Below are 26,295 nucleotides of genomic sequence, written 5' to 3' on the forward strand. Positions count from 1 at the left end.
ATAAGAATTAAACCGTGATGCCTAATTTTTTTAGTGTTCCAAGCTTCGAAAAGAGAAAAGAAAAGTCTAAATAAAATAATAAATAAGTTCTAAATAAAAAAATAAAATCCGTTTTGAAAATATTCAGAAGTGAAATTCGATGAACTCGGTGTATAAAAGACTCAGGTTCCATCAATTTCACAAATGAATGAATCAATTCATTGTATAATATATAATAATGTGCGCAATTAATGCTTTTTATTTTATAAATACCAGTTTCATATGTGAATGGATATCTGCATAAAATCGTATATCTGCGTACTAAGAAACGTACACGCATATGTGCAGAAAGTTCACGGAAGACAATTTTCCTTTCTTTTTCTTTTTTAATAACGCGTTGCATACAAGTGACCTTAACTATTTATGTTACTATCTACGTGACTCAAGAACACCTTGTCATCTTTATCCCCGGGGCAACTAATAGCCTCGATTCTCGAAATGTCGTGATAAGTACTGGCCTTTAACCTGACCAAGCTAACTTCCCTTTATACAGATCGAGAGTACTAGTAAAAGATTTTATTTTATGACATAATTGCATTATAACTTGCTCTTTTAACATTTTCCGATAACAATGATCAAAGTTATATATGTTCGCATATTGTTTTAAATAAGCGTTTGTTACTTAAACGATAGTGTGTACACATATGTATATATAATAATGAATTTCATTTCAAAATTGAAATCTATGTATATACTATTCTGTCACTCTATATTTTTCTGTGTTAACCTTTACGGCTATAATAGTACACTCAACAAATTATATTTCACTACTTTTGTTAAATACTCTATAAAAAATCAATTTTTTGAATATCGTGATCAAAAACATAGAGAAATATACAATAACTTAATACTTAACGGTTATGTATCCTCAATCCACACAATTAATATTTATGCAGTTTAGGGTCGTCATCGTAAAAAAGCGAAATGTTTATATCGTAAATCCTTCCTTTCGTAAATATACTGTATCGTAAATATACTATGTATTATCTATCACATTTTTATTCATAATAATATTATAAAATAATAAAATAAAAGTAAAATACCAGACAATTGTTGCTACAATTTTTGAATGTCCGACTTTCTGCTGTAAACTTCAGTCCACTACATTGTCCAGGAAAATACACATATGAATTATTCCATTTACACATATTTCTTCGATTCATTCGATAATAAATATTTAATTAAAAAGAAAATAACATCGACTGCAATATAAAAATGTCAACATTTAAAATCATTTTCTAATAAGAATATCTATTCAAATACCTTTCAAAATTTTATAATTTCTCTTGACGAAGTTGAAATTCAAAATAAGTATTTGTTTAAAAACAAACTGCATATATGTGTAACTGCATTCACTCGTAAAGTATCAAGCTTGCTTTAAATTTATGTTCTGTTTGTAAAAAAAAAATGTACATAGCACTTAAATGAAATGGAAATCATCAAAATTAATTAATCGATACAAATTACTCTCCTCTAATTTATTGTACGTTTATATCTAAAATGATACGCGTCAGATGTCGCTTCAGCATACCCGTGAACTACAAGCTTTATCTATAGTTAATGACTGAACTTTATGTTGACTGACGGTGATGTCCCATAGGAAACAAGACGCTAACCAGAAAATGTGAAATGCATTTATTTCTAAGTGAGCACGAACGTTGTGAAAATCTTATTTTACTAGTGTTAGGATATCGAAGGTAACGATGAATTGGGAAATTAGCTGTGCCGACATGTGTCGAGCGTGCATGAAAGTTGACGGCGTTCTTCTTCCTATGTACGATGATGACACGATTAGTCAAAAAAATTTGCCTAATAAACTTGCAGAGCTTGCATCGATAGAGGTTAGTTATAAAATATCATTTGGTTAATATATTTTCTGTTTCTTGCTTTGTTAAGTAGTCAGTCATTCTTTTATTATAGTTAATCGTGCATAAATTTGTAATTTTGTAACATAACCTTAAAATGGTGTCATCAAATATTCATTTATTAGATATACCTGCTATTTATTTTGCGATAACAAGATACAGATGTTTAAATGGAAAAAATAAACTTTGTAATTAAATTCAATTGAATGACATTTATTCCATTGTAATCTAAATTTTTAGAAATAAACAAGTCGAACAAGATTAATTTATGTTGTTATATAAAGTATTACAGTAAAGTTTTACATGTAGGATTAAAGTTACAAAAGAGATAGTTATAATAACATTATATACTAATTTGTTGGTTAATTGTATTATGAATACAATGAATGTATTATGAATATAAATAGAATTTCAAAGTAAAATGTGAGTTACTTTTTCTTGTATTAGATTTCAAATTGACTAATGAGATATAATACAAGAAATGTTAAATAGGAAACTTGTTTCGTATTAACTATACTGTATAAGTTATATTATACATATCAGCTAACTTGGTTAATATAGTTTACTTTTTTTAAATAGATTGACAGGTTCGATGGGTTACCAAATATGCTTTGCGCAAAGTGTGCTTATCGCACAGATGCATTTTATGATTTCAAGTTGCAAGTTCAAGCTACTGAAAGGAAACTCCGCAAAATGTTTGAAACACAAATTCGCTATAACATAAAGGTAAGATACCTGGCCTTTGTAATTATATAATTAAGATTACATTATTTTACAATGTAGTGATTTTCTTATGTTAAAAAGTTTTGTAAATGCAAAAACATGTTTTTGATCTTCATATGTTATACTTTTTAACCTAAATACTGTTAGTTCATTAATATTGGAGTTATAAGTTCTAGTTGCATAATACATACAAAGACAATGCTTTGTTATGTAATGTCGACATAACTGATTAACATTACTAATTTTTCGATTTTAATTCTATTACCTTGTTCATTCTCAGTAAATAGTTAATTTTCATAGATGTCTAGTGTAAATAAAAGAAAGTGTAAACACATGACGTTAATATAGGTATATGTTAATATTGAATGATAATGAATTTTATTTATTTGCAGACATGTAATTACATTTACTTAATTTCTATTTGCTTGCAAATATATGTATAAAGTAGTACTGAATAAATTATAATGATCAGTGACTTATATTGAAAATAATGATGTTTTAAGAAGCTAAGGCAGTTGAAAGATTATTATTAAAATGCATTAATTAAATTAATTTGATTAATCATTTAACATTAAAATTAATGCAGGTGTATACTAAGTACAAAATTTGATATGTTTCATAATTCTACAATTCGTTATCAAAAATTCGTGTCCAACTTTTATATTTTTAAACAATATTTTATACTTGTTTCTTTTGTTACTACGTACAAAATATACCGATGATATGGAACGAAATTTATTTGTTGCGTATACTAATTAATATTTAGTAACAAGCTTACCGTTTCGCTCCAATTATAATTTAATCATGTAAAAAGAGCTTTGCAGTTGTATATTTTATTACGAATAAATCAGTTATATATTGAAAAAGTAGCCTTAGAAATCATTTGTACAAGGATGTATCAAATACAAAGATATTAGTATATAAATAGTAAGAGAATAAAATCTTTCGGGATGATAATAGTACGATACGCTCGTATTTAAGCAACCAGTATTCAAAGAGTGAAGAATAATTTTTATTTTATTTGATTGTTCTTATTATATTATCTTCCCATAAAGATTACCTTCCTTGTATCGATCCAATCTCAGCTATATGCTTGCATTTTCTTAATTTCGTTAACTTCGTCATAGCATGTAATTGCACGTAATGTGGAAGCATTAACATCGTTCCCAACTTGTTGGTATTGCCTTTCAGGAGGAGGCAGTGGGCAATGATTTTGAACAAGACTGTTCAGAACAATCAGACGAATTGTTAGAAATTAAACTATTAGATAACAAAGAAGATATTAAGCCTATCATTGATGTGGATAGTTCGGAAGAATTTTTGTCCGAGCGAATTACTATAAACGACAAAGGAGAGCAAGCGTTAGAGCTCGACGTGTCCGAACTGGTAGAAGAAAATGGCGAATTTAACAAGGCTAGCATATCTGGATTAAAAGGTATTATCATTTCGAAGCTGTCAGGAGCAGAGATCGATCAAGACAAACGGCTGAAAAACGAGATACCTGATGAAATTTCGAAAATTTTGGAATCCCAGCAGCTAGATTATACCATAATGTATATACCAGAAGATGTTTCTTTAGAGCACGTAGAGCATGTGAATACGCAGAATACGCTTTCTTGCGATACTGTGATTAAATTAGAAGATAGCAAAAAGATTACCGAGGCTGACTGTAATGGGGAGCTCCTACACGAAACTGTGGATAATGAAGAATTTTTAGATGCCGTGTGCAACGAGAAGATTGTGGAATCAAGGGGGGAAGATAATAAAATCAGCGACGATGAGGTGGCCTGGAAACCTACAATTCCGGAAGAAAAATCGATGGAAAGACTAAACGAGAAAAACATACAAAAACATTCTCCGGAATCGAATCAACAGCCAGAAGAGAGCGACGACTCTGACTCTGATTATTTTGTCGACCCGAAAGATAATATATTAGGTAGCTTGAATGATACAATAACGAGAATAAAGGAGATAAAACTCGAAGACGATGTGATACAGTATCAGTGCACTCTATGTTTGCAAAATTACGATAAGCTGACCGGTGTCTTGTTGCATACTATAGACAATCATGTGCCGAGTAGCGGTCCATTCTTTTGCGTGGTATGCGAGAAAGACTGCCAGAGTCATAGAGAATTGCGTGCGCATGTTAAAACGCATAGAGGCCAGTTCCCTTATTCCTGTTTCATATGCAACAAAGCTTATACGATGAAGAGGTATTTAAAGAGGCATATGGTGTGTCATACGGAGTTTCATAGGCATCGTTGTCCAAAATGTGGCCTCAGATTCAAGGTTAAATCAGAGTTAGAAACTCACATTACGACACACATACGCGGTGCGCCTTACTCCTGTAGTCAATGTCCACGACTGTTCAATCATAAAGGTAACTATAAGCGGCACTTGATTACACACTTGGATCCGCAAGGTCTTCACTTACCCAAGTACCCCTGTAAAGTTTGTGGAAAAAGATTTCTAAATAATCGCACTTTAGAGACACATATGCGCGTTCACACAGGTGAAAAACCGTTCAAATGCGAGATATGTGGACGATCGTTCTCTCAACAAGGAAATTTGTTGAATCATGTAAGAATCCACTCAAACCCGCGAAGCTACACGTGCGAGGTTTGCGGAAAGCGATTCAACCAAAGGGCCACTCTGAGAGATCATAGTCTTCTACACACTGGGGAAAAACCATATGTTTGTAATGTTTGCGGAATAGCGTTTACTTTCAGTGCCGCGTTGAGACGCCACATGTGGACTCATACTGGTGGAAAACCATTCGGATGTGAAATTTGTAGTGCTCGTTTCGTGGGCAAATATGATTTACGACGACATATGAGGATACACACGGATAGACCGAGAACGAAACGAAGAAAAAACGTGATCAAATCGAACAATGAACAGGAAGGAGCAATTAAAGAAGAAGATGTTACAGTTTCGGAACATCCTGATACAGAGACCGTTTTAATAGAGCAAGTTTTGTTAACTCAAAACGTTACGCAGGTTGTGCAACAAGAGTCTGAGAAGGAAAATGTCGATGCTCTTTTTAATCTTATACAATATGGTTAATAGAACCTCTTCTTTTTACCACACTTGGATCACATAAGTACTGATTCTAACTTTTTAATTTAATAATATTTATTAATATTAATTTAATAATATTAATATTAAGAATACGCAGTTTTTTGTTTGGTAATTAATTATCATAAACATTAATTGAAAAATATCAAAAAGGCGCCCATAAAAAAGGCGCTCAAAATTGCCCATAATACGTAATTTGAAGGTATGATACAAAATTGTTATTACAAACTTTATATTTGAAAATACTACGTTACTATATTTTCAGAAAATGTATATTTTTGTCAAATAAATGTATATTGTTATTATTTAACGTTAACAATGAATATTCGTGATTCTAGAAATTTGTGATCTTAGATGTTAGAAAGTAAAAGACATATGCTATCTATGATTTTTATTGATAATATTTTTCTCATGAAGCTTATCTTTGAAAATTTCTTATTTTCACAAACTCTTCATCCATGTAGATGTAACATAGCAAAAATATTTAAACGTTATAAATTATGTACACTTTCATTTTTAGTTCCATTTGAATCAATATGGAAAGGTATTATAGAGATGTATTTTAGTTGACTAAGATGTGTTGATGTGTAAGTTAGACAATTATGTTTATCCTCTATTCTCTTATCATCATGCACGTGAGTGTACACAATAGATATATACAATAGATCCACAATGATGTGATCCACAAAATATAATTATATATTTCAACACATTTGCTGTTTGTGTTCCTATATCATGAGTTTGTAAAATAAATGCATCATCGTATTAATTTATAGATATATTTCACGGCAGTATCTGAAAAATGAGCGAATGTATATGACAACAAAATGGATCATTGGAAAACGTATAAGCATGTTTCAAAATTGTTATTGATCAGCGGTAAAAGTATGAATGAAAAATGTAATGTATAAGATAATAGTGAAAGTTATTTATATTATATTATTTATTAATATTAGACACGTGTAGTATGAGATAAATATAAAATATGTACTTTGAAATACCAAAATATATAGATCATAATTCATTTTATCAGCATAGTTGGATGAAATCGACCTGATTTTTCTTTAGTTGTTCAATTACAATTAAAGTAATAATGCAAACCTAAATGGTACACATGTGCGAAAAAAAGGTTTATTGTAATGCAGCTTTTTAACCATACTCTTTTGTATGAATTTATCATTTATTGGGAAATTAATATTTTAACTATATAAGAGTAGTAAAATTGGTGGAAAACAAATTGAATTCAATGAAATTCATAAATCTAATTACATAATATTATCATATCTAATTACTATGTAGCTTAAAGAAAATCTATATGATTCGCGTAGTTATAATTTTGTAAAAGACTGTGGATGTTTTAGATAAATATAATTTTATTAATTTTTTAAATGCTGAGAATAGGACTAATAACAACTGTCAATGGTTATTGTCATCTCTTTAATTGATATAAAAATATACTAATTAAAAATTGTGTTCAAAATTATTAGATTTAATTTGCACATACAAATATAATATAAAACATTTGCACATGTCTAATAGTAATAGATATTACATACTTATTTTTAAAATAATAGTCTGTGTAGTTGATTTAAGATTAATATATACCGAAACGTTTTCAACACAAGTATTATATTTTCAAATATATATAAGATTTTTTCTTTTAAAGAAGAATCAAATTTTTGTCATATTTGATCGAAAGTGTATTCCATATTATTTTTATAATCGCATAAATTAATATGCAATAATCACTGATAGTAACAAATATTGTATAAAGTATGTATATAATGCTCTTTATAGTATATTATATAGTACAGTATATTTTAAACCTATGATTTGCTATTACAACTTCATAAATCTATAAATATATCGAATGATAATAGATAAGATATTGAGTGAGTGAAGAAATGTCACTACACATCTGTAAATTTATGTATTTTTCAAGTCAAAAAAGATTTGAATTATTTAATATACTGCTCAATACTTTAAATCTTCTGTCTAATTTTTTCTTCTCGTGATATTAATCGGCATTAGGAAGCTATACATATTTACAAATATTATAAAATTAGTTGTAAATAAATTATAAAAAATATCAAATAATATTTGGGAGTGCTACAAAAATAATTAAGTAAAACTTTTTTCTCGATATGTTCATATGTTACTAATATTCAAATAGAAATATTCGCGCGCGGGAACTTGCGTGTTGAAGTAGAAAAGAACGCGCGCGACGATTCATATGGGAGGCGATGCTTGCGCGAGGGTGTAGTAAAAGTTCACCATCTTTGTCGATGTTATCAAAAATGATTCTTCCATTATGCGGATCAATAATTTAGTAATTTTTCGATTTTTATACTATGTTTACACTCTCAACAATTTATTATAAGAACAAATATTATTATTTATACATATATTTTTACAGAATTTCGTTTATACTTTTATGGTATTAGTTTTCATCTTAGAACTAAGTAAAAACATTTGAAATGATACTTATTGACAAGAATAGCTATATATTAGCAAAAAGTCAGTTTGACCGGTGGATGCCGATCAAAAGTGATGGTATGTATAAAAAATAACGCTGACTCTAAAGTAAAAATTTTCTCGAAGACAAAAGAATCTATATATTACAAATATCTCAATATGTAATAATTTAGAAATTTTACTGGGATTTTACTTTATCGTTTATAGAGACAAAATTCTATATTTCGTCCAAAATAAAAATAATCTATAATTCCATAACTACGTTAGATTTTGATTCCAACCGCTACTAATGTTGTACTCCTGTACTAAATCGACAACATCGCATGTGACACGAAAATGGTAAAGGGATTGTCTGATTCCTTAAATCGTAAACTATTAAAAAACGTTGCGTGTCAGATTTAATCTGTTTTTTGTTACGATTTTATAACGTCATTGTGTCTGCCAATTTTCATAGATTTTGATGATTATCATTTGCCGAAACAATAATTTTCAAGTTTCTGTCGGTAATATATATTTTGTTTTTTTCTTCTTTTTTTATTACGATTTGATTATAATTTAGTATAGAATGACGTCAAGTAACATTTTTAAATTATTCGAGTAATAAACAGTTTTTATATGCATATATATGTGCATGCTATGTTTAATCTATAATACTTAGTTACAATTTCTCCACAACAGAGGGAAGCACTTCATAGGTTGGTTGATTTTGGTACGTAAAGATATTGTTTATTTAAAATATTTTTTATAACAATATATTATTATTAATATAGAGATAATTAGTTGGCTACATACTTTTTCCATAGTGAAATACTGTTGCAATTATTTAAATAATTCCGAAACTACAAAATCGATAAAGGGTTTAAATACATGCTAGTGTTTGTTTAAGATATGTGGTATAATTTGTTTACATATTTATTTTCAAAAAATAGAGTAAAAAGGTATTAAAAATGGATTTATAGAGATAGACATGAATCAGGTTCAGCAGGTTTCTTAAATAATGTTGAAATATTTTATGAATTTAATAGCATTTTAAAAATTTTGCCTAATTGAGGTTAATATTACTAATTATCTTGCTAAAATTCAGTTAATCCTGTTTTGTTAGAAATTTATGTTGCAATAAAGTATGTTATGAGGCTAACAATATGTGCACATGTATATAAGAAAGTATACATTTTACGTTTTTTGTTAAAAAAAAAAAATATACATATTCATTTTCGTTTGTCGTAGACTTGTCACATAGACTACTATTCGGGTTTTTATCTGAAAAGTTATGAACGTAAAATTACATATAATTGAAATGTTTTAATAGCTTTGCATTGTAAATTACATTTAAATATTTTGACCTCTTCGAGGTAAACGAAAGTATAATCAACTGCAATTATTCGTTATCACGAATACTGCAACTATATCGAATGACTCATTAAAAAAATGTTCCTTACTTAAAAATGCATATACGATAGCGTAAATTGTTTCTTCCGTGTTAGACTTAACACGTCGCATATTGTAGTTTGTAATAATATGATCATAAAATGGTTATAAAATTTCAAGAGAAGTATGATTCTTATCTTCTCTGAAATTTTATATTTCAAGGACAAATATTTGAGAATGTAAATAAACGTATTTATTATCGCATTAAATAACTGAAAAACCTCAACTTGTCAGACTGTTGTATTAAATATTACTATAATAACAAAATGTTTTTTACTAAAAAATTATTTTTTCGTCAGGATCACTTTGCCATATTATTTCACACACATAAATGTTTATTAATGACAATTATTGCACAGAATAAACATTGATGCATTTGTATGTAAAAGAAGATCAAAAGACGTTTTTTAAAATTTCAATATCTCGTATGTCTATATGTAGAAAATTCTTTTTATCACTATCGCATTTTATTTCAACATAATTATACCGCTCGAAGAATCTACTTATAACTGTTATTACTTTTCAGACTTGAGATGAATCATAAAACGTTAACAGCGAAATATTTGTCACAATCGTAGAGGATAATTACATAAGCGGATCATTTTAAACAAGACACTCTATATAACTGATCATACTATAAGGTAATATTCAACGTATTTATTACACTTTTTCACAAGACCCGAAACAAATAATAAGAAAAGAAAGTTTCGTAAAAGGCAGATTGTATACGTCGCAGCAAATGATACAAGATGTTACCAGTCGCGCAGTCAGCGCCCGATTAAACCTCGCTGCGTCGCGGGAACGGTTGCGCATTGAACGTGTGCGCATGCCGCGCGTGCGTGCTGCGAAAGTGGTGCTACAGTGGCGCCAGTAATGGCGGCGGAAAACACGCGCGCACGCCAACACCGCCGCCGGTTTGTTTCTCCACGCCTCTACCTCGCCTCCACCACCGCCACCGCCACCGCCACCGTTCTCACGACTCGCGGGTAAGTACCCTCACACTCCAATCAGTCTGCACTCGCATGTCCACGAGGTTGCTCGCACGGGCCTGGCGCCTTCCTCTTGTACTCACCCCTCTCTTGCACCTGGCTCACCACGTTTAGTGCATTACCAGAAACCCGTACCCGGGTGACCGAGCCACTAGTTGAGGTACTCGTCGGGTATTATCATTCGTCGAGAGGTTAGGTCGGAGTGACCTATAGTGGCGGGATTATATGACTCGTTTGAATTTGAATTCACCCGCGTCGCATCGTTCCGTCCATTATCGTTCAGTTAACTTTTTCAAATACGTTGTAACGTGATTAACGGGTTTCGTACGACAGGCCACGACAGCTGTCAAACGAGTTTACGAGTTTATCGGAGGTTTACGCCGCACGTCGAACCGCGTGACAACCCACGCGTTGAGGTTAGGTTGTTCGCTGTCTAACGCGCCTTTTTCGAATAGATTCCTCGCCACGTTACACGGTAAATCGATTTATGCGGATATTAGTGCGAAGGAACTGTTAGTGATAAGAACACGTTTCCTAAGCAACGGATAAGAGAACAATGGGATCCGTGAAAATAGAGTGAATGTTTTCGAACGGTCGTATTTCGTGCAGTGACTTCTTTGGTGTACAGCAAAATGTACGCGTGATGGTGATTAATATATACGCGCATTTTATACACATTTATACACATGTACACATATGAAAGATATAAATGCATAGGCATTTTTATTTTTCATCGATCTTGAAATGTTGACAACCGATCAAACCAAGGTTAGCCTGTTGCGTCGTTGCATTGCCAGTGTTCATTTTTAGATGATTCGTCCTCGAAATTTGAAGGCGTTTCTAATGTCTCTGATAATATTTCAGTACATGCATATCTTTCCTCGTTATGCTTAAACACACACGAATATTAAATAATCGGGTAATTAACTTGGCTAAATTTGTCAAACGTTATAAAGACAATGTTTGTCGTTGTACGTTTTAATATCTTTAGTAGAAAGGATTTGCTACAGCATGTAAGAATAAATCATAGGAATAATTGGCAAAATATAAAACGATACTGGATAGCTATTAAAACATGGATTCTTTAACGTTGTGTTTTTAATATATTGTTATGAATTTTTCAAAGTTAAATTCTCACTATGTTATTTCCTATTTACGATGCATAATAGTCTATGCTTGATTTCCCGAGCATAAAATATTTAGCATAAAAAGAAGGAGATTTTATAAAAGGTGAAATTATGAAATCCGAGAGTAATTTTCATTCGTTATTGCCCACTGGTTGTACAGAAAATAAATAATCGCTGAAAACATTGGTCGATAGCATACGATTTAACGAGTATATTACAAAGATTAGCTTTGAGCGATGCAGCATGGATAATCGTACGTAGAATATTAAAACGGTAAATTTTTTATTGAAAAACCAATTTCTAAAGCCATAAAATTCGACTACTTTCTCGAATTTCAGTCCTATCTTCTCGCTGAAATTCAGCGGTAAGTAATATTATTGTGTAATGTAACGCGGATTGCAATTAAATTTCGATGACGATAATATACAGAGTGACGCAAATTGTTAAACGTTGTTACGTTAAACAAATAAACGTGAACACCCGCAAAGCATCGAAACACACGGGTTTACTCGATTCCTCTGGACTTCTTTCCGATGCCTTCCGACGCCTACTTTATTCCACTTTTCAATATATTTGATCAAACGAGAGAGAAAAGTTGATACAACTGCGATCGATGCTCGTGGATCAAATTCGATAGCTCTCGTTGAAAGACTAGAAGGAGCAGAAATCGAAGTCATTTGTTGGTCGAGTCATTAACTATATCGTGTTCGATTGTCTTCAATAGCTACAATTACTATATTGCGTTATCTTATTTTGCCTGTCGTTTCCTTTATGACTTTCTATCGGTCGCTTTCCAGTGATTAATACATGCTAATTAGAAACATTTAAATATGTAACTTGTAAAACCTATCTAAAGAAAGGTTTCGAATATCTTTCACTCGCGTTCTCTCTATTTTGTACTCGACTCTTTTCTCTAAATAAAATATTTTTCTCACCTGATAATCATGAAAAGACGAATATTTTCTTAAATTTCAATGCCGGTATGTTGTTGTGGATATACGAGAAGTTTAAAAGCGAACAATATTATATCAAGACGACCAGCTATTTGGTAATCGAATCTTGTTCATGAATATTTTGCTTTCTAGATTTTTAAGCAAGTTTCAAAGGAATTTCGAAGCATACGTTAGAAAAGAAGTCCGAGGAATTCTCGACGCGCGAATTTCTATCACCATACGTTATTCAAGCGTATCTCCGTACTATCTAATAAAATAATTGTATTAAACGGAGATTTCAGCTTGCCAGTAGCTAAAGAGGTTGAGCAAAAACTATTCGAATAAACTGTCGTAAGTACTGTTTCCCACCAAGTCGAATTCCTTACGATCGTTCCCGGCGCATACTTCTAATTTCTCTGTTTGAATTTCCAGCGACAGATTACTTGGAATATAGAAACATTTCCTGTGACTGTTATTTATATCACTAACGAAGAAATTTAATAACGCTGCCACGCCGATTCTTATTTAGAAAATCTTTGTCTGTGAAAAGTCCACGACCGTGCGCATCCGTACGAATATATAACGACGCTGGATTTGGTATTAAACAGTACTTACAAAATCAACACACACTTCACACACTTTTCATCGACTACTCACCGTCGTGTCGCCATGTCGTTGATCGAATTTCGATATTTTCTCACCGCGGTTTAACGCCGCGAAAAATCGGTACGCGCGAGGATGGTCCAAGGAAGATTGAGAAATGGAACACGCCGATATCTGTTCTAGATGGATAATTCTGCGTATGTGCCGAATCATCTACCGCCGCCATCCCTGGTCGTGTTTTCACAGGCCGGGGGGCTGCCGGAGGCTCTGAGAATGCAAAGACCCTTCAATCCACAAGTTAGTGTCCTATCGTCCTCGCCTATACGCCTAAGCCTGTCTTTGCTTTTCTACTCCTGTTTGTTTACCTATGCGAAGATCTGGTGAAAATAATATTTCCGACAACACGTCACAGAGCGACGATTAGCCCCGGTATTCTCCTGACACGGCTTCTTTTCTCTTCCCTTTTTTTTTTTTTTTTTAAATCATTGCCTTTTCACAACTACAGTAGCTTAACGCGTGTATAGGAAAATTTGTACGCTGGTAAATCCGATCTATCGTCACACGATCGTTTTTATTTCCAACTTTTTAAGGACAAGATTTCAATGCCGTTGTCGCTTCTTACGAATCTTTTTCTTTTATTCTTTTATTTAATTCCCCGATCTTCTCTTTTCCATTTTGTTAAATCGTCGCTCCAGTGTTTATAATTACTGTTGCTTGATCCTTGTTCCAAATATTATTTTAACCAGTCTAGGCGAGAACTATTGCAACTAAAACAGAATGGGTACTTGAAATTGACATTATAACGTTAACTATGCCTTTAAGAAGGAAGAGAATGATATGTTTATAATTACGATATTAACTATTTGAACTTTTATGTAATAGACTTTTTGCATACGAAACTCGGTGACCAGAGTGACTAGACGAGGATATAGGAAAACAGATTTTTACATGGAAATAAAAAAAAGGAACGTTATTCTCTGGCGATATACGTACTTTGGATAATTTATTGCGAATTCATTTTCCTACTATATCATAGTGAATAATAAAAGGCTGCTGGCCGATCTTTATGCTTCGAAAAATGTCAATTTCAATGGACCAACTGCAGTTGCCATCGTTTCGACCGCTAGCCGCTTTATGCACACCAATGGTAATTAATGCACGCTTTGAATAGGGATTTTGCTGAATGTGTACGAACGAATGTAGTACATATATGCATGCACGAATCGTAGAGAACAAGTTGTTGTAGACAATTCATTATTTTACATTTTGATGGTAATGTAAAGAAGCATAATTATATAACTGAATTGGCGATGCGTCGCAAACTATCGTAAGTATTAGATATCGTCCGTAGATGTATTTATATCGAAGTATTACCATGGCAAAATCACACTTTAATAATTAACGATCGAACACGGTACGTTTTATCTTAATAAAGACAGCGTATAATTTTATACAGCGTACACGAACATCCTTGCGAATGATCGTAGATACTTAAACAGATTTGTATTTCATCCAAAGCCAGTTGCTTTTTACCATGTTTATCCACGTAAGACGTAACATTGTATACAAAGAAAGTTTAGAAAACAGGAAAGGGAAAATGGTTGAATCTGTCTATGTTGGCAGTGTTAAGAAATCACTTGCTGGTATAGGTATACAGCTGTACTTGTTTATAATTAAATAGTTGCCTAAAAACAGAGGCGATTATTCATCGATAGGAAGACAATGAAATAATATCCATCGGGGCGTTGGAAAATGTATATTTTTAAAGTGTTTATTAACGAGCTCGTTTAAATACACGTCACAGAGGGATATTGTATTATTGAAACCGATTGCAGTGTATGCTTGGAATAAAAATAGGGGCTCGCTACCTTTCGAGACACGTACAAAACGATTGATTGGAATCGGATAATAAAACGTGGCAGCATATCAAAATTCGGTGCCGTTAAAAAATGAGATAATTTCGTTGGAAATTAATCGCGGCGGAACGACGAAATTTGTACGCGTTTTTGATCAGAGAAAGAGAGTGGAAGAGGGAAACAAAAAAAATATCTTGTAAATATGCAAAAGCGTGTGGCTATCGACCCGTCAGCAGTTTCAAAAAGACAATTACTATATCGTAACTGAAAAACTACATTGTACTCGATCGTCTGGAAAAACTACAATTTTCACGATTACCACGCCTTGTCCGCTCTGTCTTTTCTTCCTTTACTTTTGTCACTTCTCGTCGATCTTCGGTGTGACTGAGTTCTAGCGACGAAAACACTCGACGATCCGAAGCATTTAAATTCAACCTCATTCTTCGTAATTCAATTTTATCAGAGAAAAGGGACATCTTGCTCGGTGAATTGCGAGAAGCTGGCGAAAGCGTACGGAAGCTTGCAGAAACTTCATACGAACGTGTCACGTGAATTTTGAAACGAATATGGTTTGCGACAAATAAAAAAATACGCACACGTTCCTACGTATTAGCGAGACTGTCCTTGACGCTGGTTCCACTCTTTCTTTGTTAACTTTCTCGATTAACTTCCACGTACATCCTCAAACTTTACCAATGAATAATCAAATCTCGTTACAGTACTGAAAAGTTTGCAAAATGCTTTACACGACACGCGATGTGTATCGGGATTGGCAACTAAGCGACTGCGGATTTTGTCAATAATTTCGTCATTTAGTTGCCAAGCCAATACATGGAAATCTTCTGTCCTAAGTACTTGAGGTACACACTGTGTGCAACAGAAAAGGTCTCAAGCATTTTCTTCTGAAAGATTGCAGCAACCACCATCGTGTAATTGAAGTAATAACGAATGACTAATAAATGAGTAATCGGACGAATGTAGAAATGCGGGCATCGACAAACGAGAACCTCATTTCCTCGTATAAAAGAATAATAAACTAATCGTGCCGTACTAATTCCCGTATAACTGGTCGGCTGCATCATTATTGCCTCGATGAAATGTTTATCCGGAAATCGCCTATCGGATGCGACGAGTTGGCGATTTTCTGCCAGCTTTTTAACCGTTTGGCCGGCGACTCCGTTTCCAGGAATAATATTAAAAACGTCAGGAATCTTGATCGGTACAGCCATTCGGCGCTCGGAATATTATATCGAAATTGAAATGTAATAAGTTTAATTAAAATCACACATGGTGCTCGTGCCATGTATTAATCATAACTAATGACCGTGCGCCATGTAATTAATTTGTGATTTTTAATTAATCGCTCGGCAATGCATAACAATCGCCAACGATTTTTCAAAAAATACACCTTTGTTCCGGAAATGTTTACACCTACGCTTCGGTTACGATGAAATTCGTTACTTTCCGTCGGTAGCGTTACATTCTGCTACTTTTTCCTTCGATCAAAGAGCTTGCGATAAACGATAAGCGATTCTTGCACAGGTTTGTTCTTATTCGAGAAAGCAGAAAAATATAGCGTTTTCGATGCTGTTCGGTGTTTCTCAATCGTTTCAAAGAAAATATTCATCGTATCGCGTAATTGCTCGGCGTATCTGTAATTAGTTGTAATTAAACGACAAAGTTGCGCGTCTCTGGTCGAAAGTGTTTGTTGCGAGCTCTTTCATTTTTTGAGAAATTAAATTCAAATGTCCATAGATTCGACTTTCTTTTTTTCTTTTGTAAACGTGTATTTCGTGACAGTAACCGAACTTTGAAATATTCGAATTTGTAGTTCTGCAAAGACGTAATACGCTATTTTAAGTTATATTTTCAATAGAATATTTTAAACTAAGGGGCAGGGGCGTAATAAAAATAAATACGTTGAAAATCTTTTACATGCAACTGTTACATGTACGAACATTGTGTGCGAAAATTTGTCAAGATATCGCATCTGAATCCTCCAGCATGAATTAACCAACAACGTTGAATATTTACAATATTTTAACAGCTGTAACTTGTAACTGGTAAATTCAACAATATCGTTAATCGTCAATTTATAGTGCAACAGGCTCCTGTTAAATACAATGAAATCGAGAGTAGCTTTTAAAAACGTTTCAAGAATGAATTGACCAGAAATAAAAGGAACAACCGTTGGGTATAAGAATTTGCGAATGTAGCGACTTTGTTGTCAAATTTCAACGTTTCTCTCGTCCGATTTTTAAACATATATTCACGCACATCTAAACTCTAAAATCGTACAAACGTAGCGTAAGCGTAGGATGTTGGGCAGAACACCTACGCGACCAGGAATATCGATTTGATAGTGCGTAAGCATTGTTCAAATATTGGTATTCGATTTTCGATCGGTAATAAGTAGATACGTTTCCATTTCTGTTTAAAATGCAATTGCTCTTTCGTAGAAATATTAACGGCTGATGCGGAACCGGCTGGATCAGTCGCACGAATTTTTCCATCCAGCCAAATATCCTACGTAGACAGATATTTGTCGAAAAACAAATTCCACTTAATATTTGTCCAACTCTAAATATGAATGTTTAGCGGTGTAATGACGATTCTATTTGTTGTTGGAAAGTGTGACACACAGCTATACAAAGGATGATCAATATTAAATCAAAATTAATGAAATACTGATGTCGCAAACATCACGTAGACAGATAATGCAACGTTGTGTCAATATTCCGTGTATATTATAAATACGAGTAGTGCATCGATTCTGCCTCGTTCTTCGAGTTCTCGTGTCGATCGTATTTTTCTATCGTTGAAAAATTCCAAATTTTCGCGATACTTTTTTTCCTAAGCGCAGGACAACATGCGATTCTTCGTTTCAATTCTTTGCTGCAAGTTTTACTATGCGTAGGTCTTTTCGTTTGTTCTATTTTTTTTTTTTTTTTTTTTTTGAAGACGAAGTGTATAAATCTGTTAGATAAAAAATATGAGATCTAATTTTATAGGAGAAACTTTGGTTCCAGATAATTTGTCTTTTATTCGTTTTTACTCGTTTTAATACTCGTGTCGTTTCGCGCGATATTCTTTGCAGTGGGCGAGATCGATAATTGATGAATGGAAAAACTGATTGCGTTAATAATTTAAAACAGAAAATTTGATAAACAGATAATTTGATGCATTAAATACAATTAGGGTAGGCGAATGATAAAACGTTATTCGTAATTAAAGTAGGTATTTTATTCGTGTGCAGCTTTTAAATAAATATATCGGGATTATAATATTTTTCTATATTCTTCTTCCACGTATTTACTTATTCGTTAAAATTTCATTTCAAGCAACCGTTGTATATTTCGTGTCCTCTCTGATTAACGAGGATATAGAGGAATAAAATAGAATGGAAATTATTCTACAAGCTCGAGGAAATACTAATTTCTACGTGTCTAATGTACATCACGACAATAGTGTTTCGATGTTGCAAGTTGTAGGAAGAAAATTACACTGCGAATAATACACGGTTAATCCATTTTTTTTTTCGTCGAAGAGAAGAGAAAATAAGAAATTGAATTAAATGTATGTACAATGTCACTGAACGATCTAAAAATATATATCGTTTCTTTCGAGGTCTATAGACGATATTTTTGTTTCTACAAACTTTTTATTATTAGGTTGTTCGAAATGTTTCTTTCCTTTGGTAAGAAAATAATAGACGCACAATGTTTTTTTGTTTTGTATTAGTTTATTGAATTATGCACGAACGTAGTGATAGAAATAGAACGAAATGGATGATACGTAGTTCAGTAAAATAATATAAAACAGAAATTGTTGTTTATCTATTATCGTCTTATGAAACGAAGGAAACTTTCCGGACAACCTAATACAGGACCATTGTTGGGCTTCTTATTTTCAACAGATTGTAATTTCACGAATTTGCGCTGAAACGTTCATCGATGAAACGTACAACAGCAAATCCTGTTATCAAATATAAAACGTAAAATAATTTCGTGCATTGCCAAATAAAATTCTAAATGCGGTGTATAAATCCAACAGAAAACCATAATTAACGAAACAACGCAGAAATGATTGGACAACCTAATATTTATCCAATTAAAAAAAAAAGAACTTTTGATATCGTTACGCTAACGTAGCAGCGAGGAAAGACGGTTTGATATAAAAATTCAATTTCATGAAATATCGCGATGCTACACGTAGATTTGTAAAGAATTCTCAACAGTCGTTCCTCTGATAATCCGATAATTCTCATTTTCTAAATTAATGTAAAACAGAAATTGTTGTTTACCTATTATCACCTTATGAAACGAAAGAAATCTTCCGGACAACCTAATATTTATTTAATTAAAAAAGAAAGAACTTTTGATATCGTTACGCTAACGTAGCAGCGAGGAAAGACGGTTTGATGTAAAAATTCAATTTCATGAAATATATCGCGATGCCACACGTAGATTTGTAAAGAATTCTCAACAGTCGTTCCTCTGATAATCCGATAATTCTCATTTTCTAAATTAACGTAAAACAGAAATTGTTGTTCACCTATTATCACCTTATGAAACGAAAGAAACCTTCCGGACAACCTAATATTTATTTAATTAAAAAAGAAAGAACTTTTGACATCGTTACGCTAACGTAGCAGCGAGGAAAGACGGTTTGATGTAAAAATTCAATTTCATGAAATATATCGCGATGCCACACGTAGATTTGTAAAGAATTCTTAACAGTCGTCCCTCTGATAATCCGATATTTCTCGTTTTCTAAAATATCCGGCAAAATTCGTGGATAAAACTTGCGATATTATATAACCGGATATCTCATTTGCAGTATGCGGGTATTTCTATGAATTCGAGCACATTGAAATAGCGTATAATACCAAAGCAATATGGCATTATACTGTTAATAACGCGAAACCACTGTGTTATAATAATCCGTCAAAATGTGAAGCTTCCCCCCGTCAGTTGTATCATTCAATTCGCCGTGATTGACGAGTCTATTAAGCTGGCATAGTGAATGCCTCGATGGAAATCAACGAGTTCTGTTTTGTAACGTTTGTAATAATGGAACACCAGGCCACGGTAAATGTCATCGTTGCGAATCCACTCGATCGCTATCGAAATCTTTCGAACATTTAGTACACGTTCTGTTTGCCCTTTTCTCAAACGAGAAATTAAATTAACGTTATCATGTATTTTTAATAGAAACTGCCATCTTTCCTTTTGTCTTTTCTTTGGCAAAGTGTTTTGGCGAGCGTAGCGACCAACGTAGGTAAAGTAAAAGGACAGAAAGCTTCAAACAAAAGCATCTTACGCTCTGTTCCATGTAAAGATGTTCGTTTCACGAATGAAGTTTAAATAATACTGCGCCAGCCGCTGTACGTATTATATTTTTGATAGATCTCTAGTGTAACCTTGCAAGTTTCTGTAATGAGATTTATAGTTGAGATTATAATTAGATGGAACTTTGGAAAAATTTATGAGTAACGATCATGAAGATAGAGGAAAAACCATTTAAGTAAGAAATGTTTCCTAAAAATATATGAAGTAAATTGGCGTAAGATTTCTACACAGTACCGTATCAGATAATTAACGTACGGTCGTAATATCCAATTAGAAGCGTTTCCTTTCTTCAATTATGAATTGCAAAGCAGAAATTTGAAACGATTCGTGTAGTGAGTAAATTTAATATTAAAACCTTTAATTACATTATATTATGTAGAATAATTAATATTTAAAATATTCTATAAACGGCAATTTCGTTCATACCAGTTATTACACGCTAGCTATAAACTTGAAAGAGTTTAATTATTCCAAGTTTGTTAATAAACTGGTTAATTAAGTAAAAAATAATATTTAAATAAGCTGCGAGCTTGAGATACGCGTTCTAAGATTTCAAACATTTTTCCTTACATTAATTCCTACAACTAAACTTTAATTAGCTACAATGTTGCTTGTCTGATAGTTAATAAGTTATTGACGATAACTTTTATGCCCGCTTGTACGTGTGATGGTAACCCAGTTCCGTGTAAGCATAGAAATATAAATTTGTGTAAGTATCTACAATCTAACAATCGCAAGTTACAAGAATAACACAGTCTACGCCTAATTTTCTAATTAAGCTACTACAGTCTATCAAAATCAACTAACGATCCAACCACTTTTTCACGGTAGTGTATTTATCCCATAACAATCTCTCCGTGACTAATGATATTCTTCTTTATTGTTCAGGTGACCGACTCGAAGGATCTCCAAGTGCCGTTCAGCACTGCGGCTTCTCTGGGTTACGGCCTCCATCATATGCTCCACTTGCCGCCGCAATTTTTGCACCCTCTGGATCACCGTTTACCGTTCGGAGGGTTCAGGCCCCTGGGGCCATCGGCTTTCGCTCCGCCGAGCAAGTGTCTGAAAGTGGAAACAGGAAACGGCCCGGTCACCGGTTCCGGTTTGCCAAGTATCGGTTCATTGTCGAGCATGTCGAACATGTTCTCGCCTTCGTCGTTGTCCTCGGCCAGCGGAGGCGCCGTCGTCTCTGTTTCTGGAGCGTCGGCGAGCATCGGAGGCGTCGGAGGCGTCGGAGGCGTCGGAGGAGGTGCGAGCGCGGCAGCGGCACAGGAAGTCGCACCGCAGAGTCCCGCTGGCTCTACCAGCCGATCGCCTACAGGGACCGGAACCGGTTCGGTTCCTAATCGCGGCACCACTCCGGAGGACGAGGATCGCGATGCGAATGCCACGCCTGGGTCCGAGAACACGGAAAGATCTACGCCCGAGGAGGGACGACCGTATCGACGTGAGTCCGCTTTTCTCGTTTTTCCCTTCTTCTGGCAACAGTTGCGGATTTTTGTGCATTTGTGGCAAATTTAAGTACCGATCAACGTATAAAACGTAGTTTCCATCGCGTCTGAGTCGGTTAACGCTGCAACTACCAGCGTCACCGAAACGAATAATTCGTAATTCATAGATTTGTAATGGTGTACTCTTACGAATAATTTTTGCGTGAAGTATAAGAGTAGTATGGTAGACTGTTCTATTTCTTGCACTCTAATTTCTTTGAAACAAGTTTTGTACTTTAGTCGTGGGTAGCTTTATCGTTAATATCACTGATTCGTTTACACTCTCACTGTATGTCATTTATCAAGCGTGCGTAATATGTAAAAATATATAAAACGTTCAACGCGAAGTTGTCGTGACAGTCGATTTGCGAGGAAGACGTTTAGCTTCAGTTTTCTTGATCGTATCCGTAAGAAAGTGAATTTCAATGCATAAAAATCCGCAATCCGTTCACGAGATTATTCGCTCTTGTAGTTACTCTCTAGATCTTCTTTATCCCTATCTGTCTAATATTTTTCTTGTTCTCTTTCTCAATATTTTTTTGACACTTGTATTATTGGACACGGTCTTACGATCCTCGGTGTTTCGAATATAATGGAATCGCAACTAGCATAGAAAAAGATCCTGTGCTTTTAACTCTATGTTCTATCCTCTTTCTTAAAAGAAGTTAGGCGTTTAATTACGTAATAAAAAAGGGAACAAAAAGAACGAAACGATTAAAGGATTAAAAGTATAATTGAAAAGATAATCGCGCGCGTAAATATTTAATGCTGCATTGTTTTTGCGTTTTCACTCGATGAAACATTTATCCACGATATTACAATTAATAAATATTTTCTCTTTTATACATGTAACGCGACGATGCATGTTCCTTTACATTTTAAATACCGTGTTTTAGCTACGATATCGTCTCGAGTTCGTTTTGCCAGTGTCTCGTGTAATATCTATGGATAGATATCGTTAGTTCTCCTACCTTGAAACTCTTCTAGAAACCTAAGATTTCTCTCAGCGGAGACTGATGATTATTCATATTCATACATATTCATATTCGATATTGAATATTCGTATTTAGTTTTTGTAGTACCGTAGCAGATTCTGTGTCGGATAAATGACAGATGAAAAAATTCTTTATCGCGTGTAAGTTATACGAATGATAAATTAAACGAAACGAATAAGCGTAACATCGGTGGCGTTGAAACGCATTCGAATAATAAAAGAGTATCTTGCTACATCTAACAACGCAGCCGGTAGGTTTCATGATTTTTATGTTGACAAACGTTCTATGTATATACAAAGAGCAGCTGAAACGTATATAGGAATTTGCAGAGGAGGAACCACGAAGATTTGTATGCTTAATCTACCTAAGTCGTTTATTTGAATTCTCAGGGGCGCAACAGCTGTGTCGCGTCTGAAAGCTCACGCGGGCTTTGTTTCCATGTGTTTGCTTATTTTTCGGTACAGTCTTAATTACCGAAAGATAGAGCCATTCATTTTTCTCGGATACGATTCTCGCGGTGAACCATTCTTTCTTTTCTTTTTTTTTTCGCTATTCTCTCTCTCTCTCTCTCTCTCGAGCTCAACGTTCATCCAGCATTTGGCTGGATCATCCAGATTTTTATCGTTCATCCTCTTTGCACTTTGCGTTCGAAGAAAGTACTTTGTCCTTTCGTCGACCAAACAGTTTTCGCTCTGTAAATTCTTTCTCTTATTAAAACCGAAAACAGCACGTAGCGGTCAGCTTTTCCTGTAACTCTCTTTTCCTCTCTTTCTTTCTCTTTCGCCGGCTGTCTGCTCGTTCCACCGCAGCTAATTTTCGTTTGATTGCGAGACGAGAAAAAAAAAAAAAAAACGGGGGTTGGAAAAGGTCGAAGGTGTGCAACCTTGGCGTCAAGCAGCAGACTTTTTAGGTTTATTTTTCGAATGGTTCAGCGCCAGGATAACGATGTCCTTTGACCGTGGCGAACCCTATGACGTTAGCCGCGTCGCTAATTAGTCGATATTCACTTTGTGGCGGCGAGTCTGCGTTTCAGAAGGGACACCGATTCCGCAAAACTGCACTCAAGCGGTTTCGAATTGAAGATCCTTTTTTCCCAACTTTTGTAGATTTTTACGCGCGCCTCGCTCAACTGTACTTTCCTCTGCGTTTTGCAATAATTAAGCCCGTAGTATAAACTTGCTTCTAATAAAGCTTCGCACGCTGCATAGCGTTCTTGTCTCGTATACAGGGTGTCGCAGACTTGCGCAACTGCGTATTCTCGGAACAACACTTGGGCTTCTAACATCGTCTGCTTTCGTTTACCGGCTTTCTGTAATCCAGATACGCCATTAGACCATTGATAATTTTCAGCCGTGTGTACAGTTAACTGGATATCTGTTAATTATTTCCAAACATATCGGTTCTCTTGCAAATTCGCGTGCTTTCGCAATTGCAAATCTGAAATTCTACCTCTCGATGGATCATAGCCGGCACAAATAAACGTAATCATTCTGCGAACGGATGAAAAAGAATCGAAGAAAACTAAGAGAAAATTGACGACGAGGTTGTTGATTTAACGAAACGACGAAAATAACGTTCGTAGTTGCGCGCTATTACGCGGTATAACGTTAAGACGATATCGACGTGTGTACGCGCGTGAAGATTTTTTTTTAACTGGTAGAAATTAATTGCGTAATCTACGTATAGAGTTGGAGAATTTGCGGGGAAAATCGTGAAATGATCAGCAAATAATTTGATCGTGCGCCTGTGAGCTGTTGGTGTGCGTTTTAAACGCAACGCTGCATCGTAAATGCTCGCATAGCCGCCCGCCCTTTTTGGTAGCCGCGCTCCAGAAGGGTGTTTCAATGTATCGATACCTACGCATGAAATATGTTCATAATCACGATTGACAGGGAATCATGGTAAATAGTCATTTGCTACTCCATTCGCGAATTTACATTACGCCTCTATTTGGATCTGACGGCGCAGAAAAATCTGCAATTAATATTAGTATGCTGGCTATGTATAACTATACGCGTAATCATCGACCTTTTGGCGATACCCATGATTTATCATATTCCGTTACGGGTAAGCATTATTTCTGCTCTGTGTTATAATTAGACGAGAAAAAGATTTATAAAGAGACTTGAGAGCAATCTACAAAGATTTACAAACGGACGAAATATTTCGATAAAGTATAGCGAAATAAAGGGAAGATCTGTTAGGTTTTTCTGTTTAAAGTAAAATGAGATTTAGAGTTGTCAGAGTAGTAGAAACGATGAATTAATCATTTTTCGTAAACATTTTACCCAACTAAATCGCATTATTTTCTTTATATTTTGTTATATATTTTATCGGATATATGTTTGTCCAAATTATATCCGTATCATTTGAATCTCAATATTTCATTAGGCGGCATAGTGATATTAGCTTGAGAATAAATATAATACAACACAAATACAGTACAAAGATATTTCTACTTACGAACGAAATCCATAAATGCTATCGATTAATTACATTTTTCTATCAAAGTGACGAGCGATGGTCGCGCGAGAAGAAACAGCTTTGGAATTTTCTATCGAAATCAAATCGATTATAGTGTGATCGTGGAACAGGGGCTAAAAAGGATCAAAAAAAAAAAAAAAAAAAAAGCGAAAGGGCGGAGTAAGAGAGATATGAAATATGAGCACGGAAATGCAGATATTTGTCAGGAAATTGATAACTCGAATAAACTCGTCGCAAAACGTTCAAACAGTCTGCCAAACGGGACGATTTTACCTCTTCTCCCGGCGGCAAACCGAACTATGTACAGACATCGGTCGACTACGGCAAATGCGTGATGCGTGCGCGTGTACGTGCGCGTGTACGTGTACACATCCTCGTATGCATCCGCGTATTACGACGATTCGGTATAAAATTCACGCGCTACTCTGATATACTATTCGAACAACTGATTGTACACGAATTTTATAGCTATTTGTATTTTTCGCTAATTCCGTTGTGTAACTTTTGCAGAAATGTGGCATTACGCTGATTGCGCGTAGATTATACCGTAACTTTAGCATAACCGTGTTTTTCCACGTTGATCCCAATAATAAGATCATCATCGTTTTATACGATTTTCAGTTCGCGTTGGAAATATTATCGGTTACCTTTGCTCAATTATCATTAACATTTCGCGTCGGTTACGTGCAAAAATCCGCGCGTATATTCGTATTTCCCGCGATTCTCTGTTAAAAGCATAGTCATCCCTATGGCAACGAGATATCGGCTTGCTTTTTTCGTAGAATTCGAATTCGTAAGAAACGCGATCCTTCGCTCAATTTTTTCCCTAAAACGTAAGAAACTGTGTTGGGAAGCAGCTG

At 34.3% G+C, this 26,295-nt stretch overlaps 2 protein-coding genes across 7 annotated transcripts in view; both read left to right on the forward strand.

The window, feature by feature from the left end:
- The first annotated feature begins 1,587 nt into the window (after positions 1–1,587).
- LOC117232251 (zinc finger protein 436-like) lies at positions 1,588–6,734 on the forward strand. Of its 2 annotated transcripts, XM_033491525.1 has the most exons (4): positions 1,588–1,880; positions 2,484–2,630; positions 3,819–5,007; positions 5,140–6,734. In XM_033491525.1, the coding sequence occupies exons 1-4, from the start codon at positions 1,743–1,745 to the stop codon at positions 5,691–5,693; spliced, it is 2,028 nt and encodes a 675-aa protein (XP_033347416.1). In that variant the 5' UTR covers positions 1,588–1,742; the 3' UTR covers positions 5,694–6,734. The 2 variants fall into 2 exon arrangements, with proteins under 2 accessions (XP_033347416.1, XP_033347406.1); XM_033491515.1 differs by having other exon boundaries at positions 3,819–6,734.
- Positions 6,735–10,443: 3,709 nt separating this feature from the next.
- The window catches only part of LOC117232259 (E3 ubiquitin-protein ligase Rnf220-like), a 195,675-nt gene continuing 179,823 nt past the window's right edge, over positions 10,444–26,295 (forward strand). For 2 of the 5 annotated variants that reach the window (XM_033491537.1, XM_033491563.1), the window contains exons 1-3: positions 10,634–11,231; positions 13,443–13,556; positions 21,355–21,913. In XM_033491537.1, coding sequence (XP_033347428.1) covers positions 11,178–11,231; positions 13,443–13,556; positions 21,355–21,913 — 727 coding nt within the window. In that variant the 5' untranslated portion in view covers positions 10,634–11,177. Of the gene's footprint in view, positions 10,595–10,631; positions 11,232–13,442; positions 13,557–21,354; positions 21,914–26,295 lie in introns of those variants that run through there. The other 3 variants (XM_033491555.1, XM_033491545.1, XM_033491573.1) reach the window with 3 other exon arrangements.

Source organism: Bombus vosnesenskii, unplaced genomic scaffold, assembly GCF_011952255.1.
Source record: "Bombus vosnesenskii isolate JDL3184/JDL3185 unplaced genomic scaffold, Bvos_JDL3184-5_v1.1 scf7180000013263, whole genome shotgun sequence".
NCBI classification, from domain to species: domain Eukaryota; kingdom Metazoa; phylum Arthropoda; class Insecta; order Hymenoptera; family Apidae; genus Bombus; species Bombus vosnesenskii.